Source organism: Triticum urartu, chromosome 2 (assembly GCF_003073215.2).
Source record: "Triticum urartu cultivar G1812 chromosome 2, Tu2.1, whole genome shotgun sequence".
Taxonomy (NCBI): domain Eukaryota; kingdom Viridiplantae; phylum Streptophyta; class Magnoliopsida; order Poales; family Poaceae; genus Triticum; species Triticum urartu.
Window position 1 is genome coordinate 700106905 of NC_053023.1, and position 2142 is coordinate 700109046.

The following is a 2142-nucleotide window of genomic DNA, read 5'->3' on the forward strand; positions in this document are numbered from 1 at the left end:
ACAATGCGAACAAAGTCGCGCATATCCTAGCTAGGAAGGATTGATGTAAGTCGTTATGTAAAACTTGGTTTCATGTGGCTTCGGAGTGTATTAGCTCAGAGATTATCGCAGAGGAGGATGTGAACTTTGAATAAAATGGCAATGTTTCCCAAAAAAAAGTGATAGGATTACATCAATTTGAAAGGTTTTTTTTTTGTGACATGAAGTTTGAAACTTTGAATCAACGGAGACCAATGATCCGACGATTGTTGGGATTAGAGTTTGATCAACGTGCGATCGTGACGGTTGCGAGTACTGTAGTAGGAGTATATATTCAACCCTGACCACCAACGACCTACCGAAACAGCCCGGATCAATATGGCACTGGCAGCCGCCCCTTGTGTTGCCGACGGCACGGCGGTGACGGGGTCGGTGAGCGAGGTGCCCAAGGTGACGGGCACGCATGAGTTCACGATCCGCGAGTACAGCCGTACCAAGGGCATTGGCGTCGGCAAGTCGATCCTGTCGCAGCACTTCTCCGTCGATGGCCGGCGGTGGCACATCCGCTTCTACCCGGACGGCTACAGCACGGCGGACGGCGGGTGGATCGCCTTGTACGCGCAGACGCTCCACAAGCCGCAGTTCCTTCCCGTGAGCGCCGAGTTCACCTTCCAGCTCCTCGGCCCCGACGGCGACGTCCGCCACACGCGGCGGTCCGACCGGGCCTGCAAGTACGACACCTTGTGCAACAGCTGGGGCATCCGGCGCTACATCACCCGGGCGCACCTCGAGAGCGCGGCGCTGGGCGCCATCCACGCCGACTCCATCACCGTGCGCTGCACCGTGACGATCCACAAGGCGCGGAGGAGGAGCCTCTCCGTCAACCGCCCGGGGCTCGTGAAGATGCCGCCGCCGCCGCCGTCGAGCCACGGGGAGAACGCCATCCGGTTCCTGGCCAGCGGGAAGGCCCCGTTCGACGTGCGGTTCGAGGTGGAGGGCGAGATGTTCGAGGCGCACCGGATGGTGGTGGCCGCGCAGTCGGCGTGGTTCGAGGGCCTCCTCTACGGCCACGGCCGCGAGGCGGGGAAAGATCTACTGCTCGAAGTAGGCGGCGGCATCGTCACCGCGGAGGCGTTCAGGGGCGTGCTCCACTTCATCTACACCGACGAGATCCCCGGCGAGGCCGCCAAGGGGAGGGGGTCGTACGACGTGACGCTGCGGCTGTTGGTGGCCGCCGACTACTACCTCATCGACAGGCTGAAGCTGATGTGCGCGTGCAGGCTGGGCGACTTCATCAAGGACTCCACCGTGGGCACGCTCATGGAGATCGCGGAGGCCTACTCGTGCAAGGACCTCGAGCAGGCGTGCCGGAACTTCGCGGCGCGCAGAGGGCTGAGATTGCTGCCTAACCTAGCAAACATACAGAGCGCGATAAGGAAGAGGTTAACGTCCAGCGGCGCCGCTGCTCCGGCGACGAGGAGGATCATGGACGTGGCATCCACGAGTGGCGCTGACGCTGAGTGAAGTTTTGTGTGTGTGTGCATGCATGCATGCATATGGTACGACGTATACTTATTAGGGTAACCTGTCAGACTACATACATTATGGTACGTATATAAACAGTACTTAGTAGCGGCTGTATAGTGCTGATCTGATCGATATAGCTTGTTTTGTTTATGTTGAGTTAAATACATTGGAGATGCTTCAAATTGTCCTGCGTAGTAAGTTTAGTGTCTAAAATTGTAAAATACATGAAATTGATAGTCGAACTTATCCGGCGTGTAAATACGATGACTTCATCCCGTACCTGGACATACAGTCCGGGCTTGCCTACTCCTGTCTTGTGCTCCCATCTATACTCCCGCACCGTTCACTTACCATCCTACGGTGCTAGCATTTTTTCTCACCTCGCATCTTTTTTCGCTGCCAAAACAAATCACAAAACAACCATATTCGTTTATCTTTCCGGTACTGCATCCGTATCTTTCCTTTGTGATTGTGACTCGGCGCCTGGTTGCTGCCGCTCGGCCCAAGCCGTCGTCGTGGTCGACCACTCGGTCAACCAAGTCTCCGTTGATCATCGTTGTGCATCAGCTCCGGCGCCCTGGGCTTTTGATGTTCAACGGCGGCAACAACAACGTGGTGAGAGCGCAATTGTGGCAT

The 2142-nt window shown here is 56.4% G+C and overlaps 1 protein-coding gene across 1 annotated transcript; it reads left to right on the forward strand.

Annotated features, from left to right (window-relative positions):
* The first annotated feature begins 357 nt into the window (after positions 1-357).
* LOC125538010 (BTB/POZ and MATH domain-containing protein 2-like) lies at positions 358-1503 on the forward strand. Its single transcript, XM_048701321.1, has one exon. It carries the CDS (start codon positions 358-360, stop codon positions 1501-1503), a length of 1146 nt encoding a protein of 381 aa, XP_048557278.1.
* Positions 1504-2142: the final 639 nt, after the last annotated feature.

Excerpts from the sequence above, each read along its gene's own strand:
- LOC125538010 (XM_048701321.1), top strand. The coding sequence starts at position 358 with ATGGCACTGGCAGCCGCCCCTTGTGTTGCCGACGGCACGGCGGTGACG.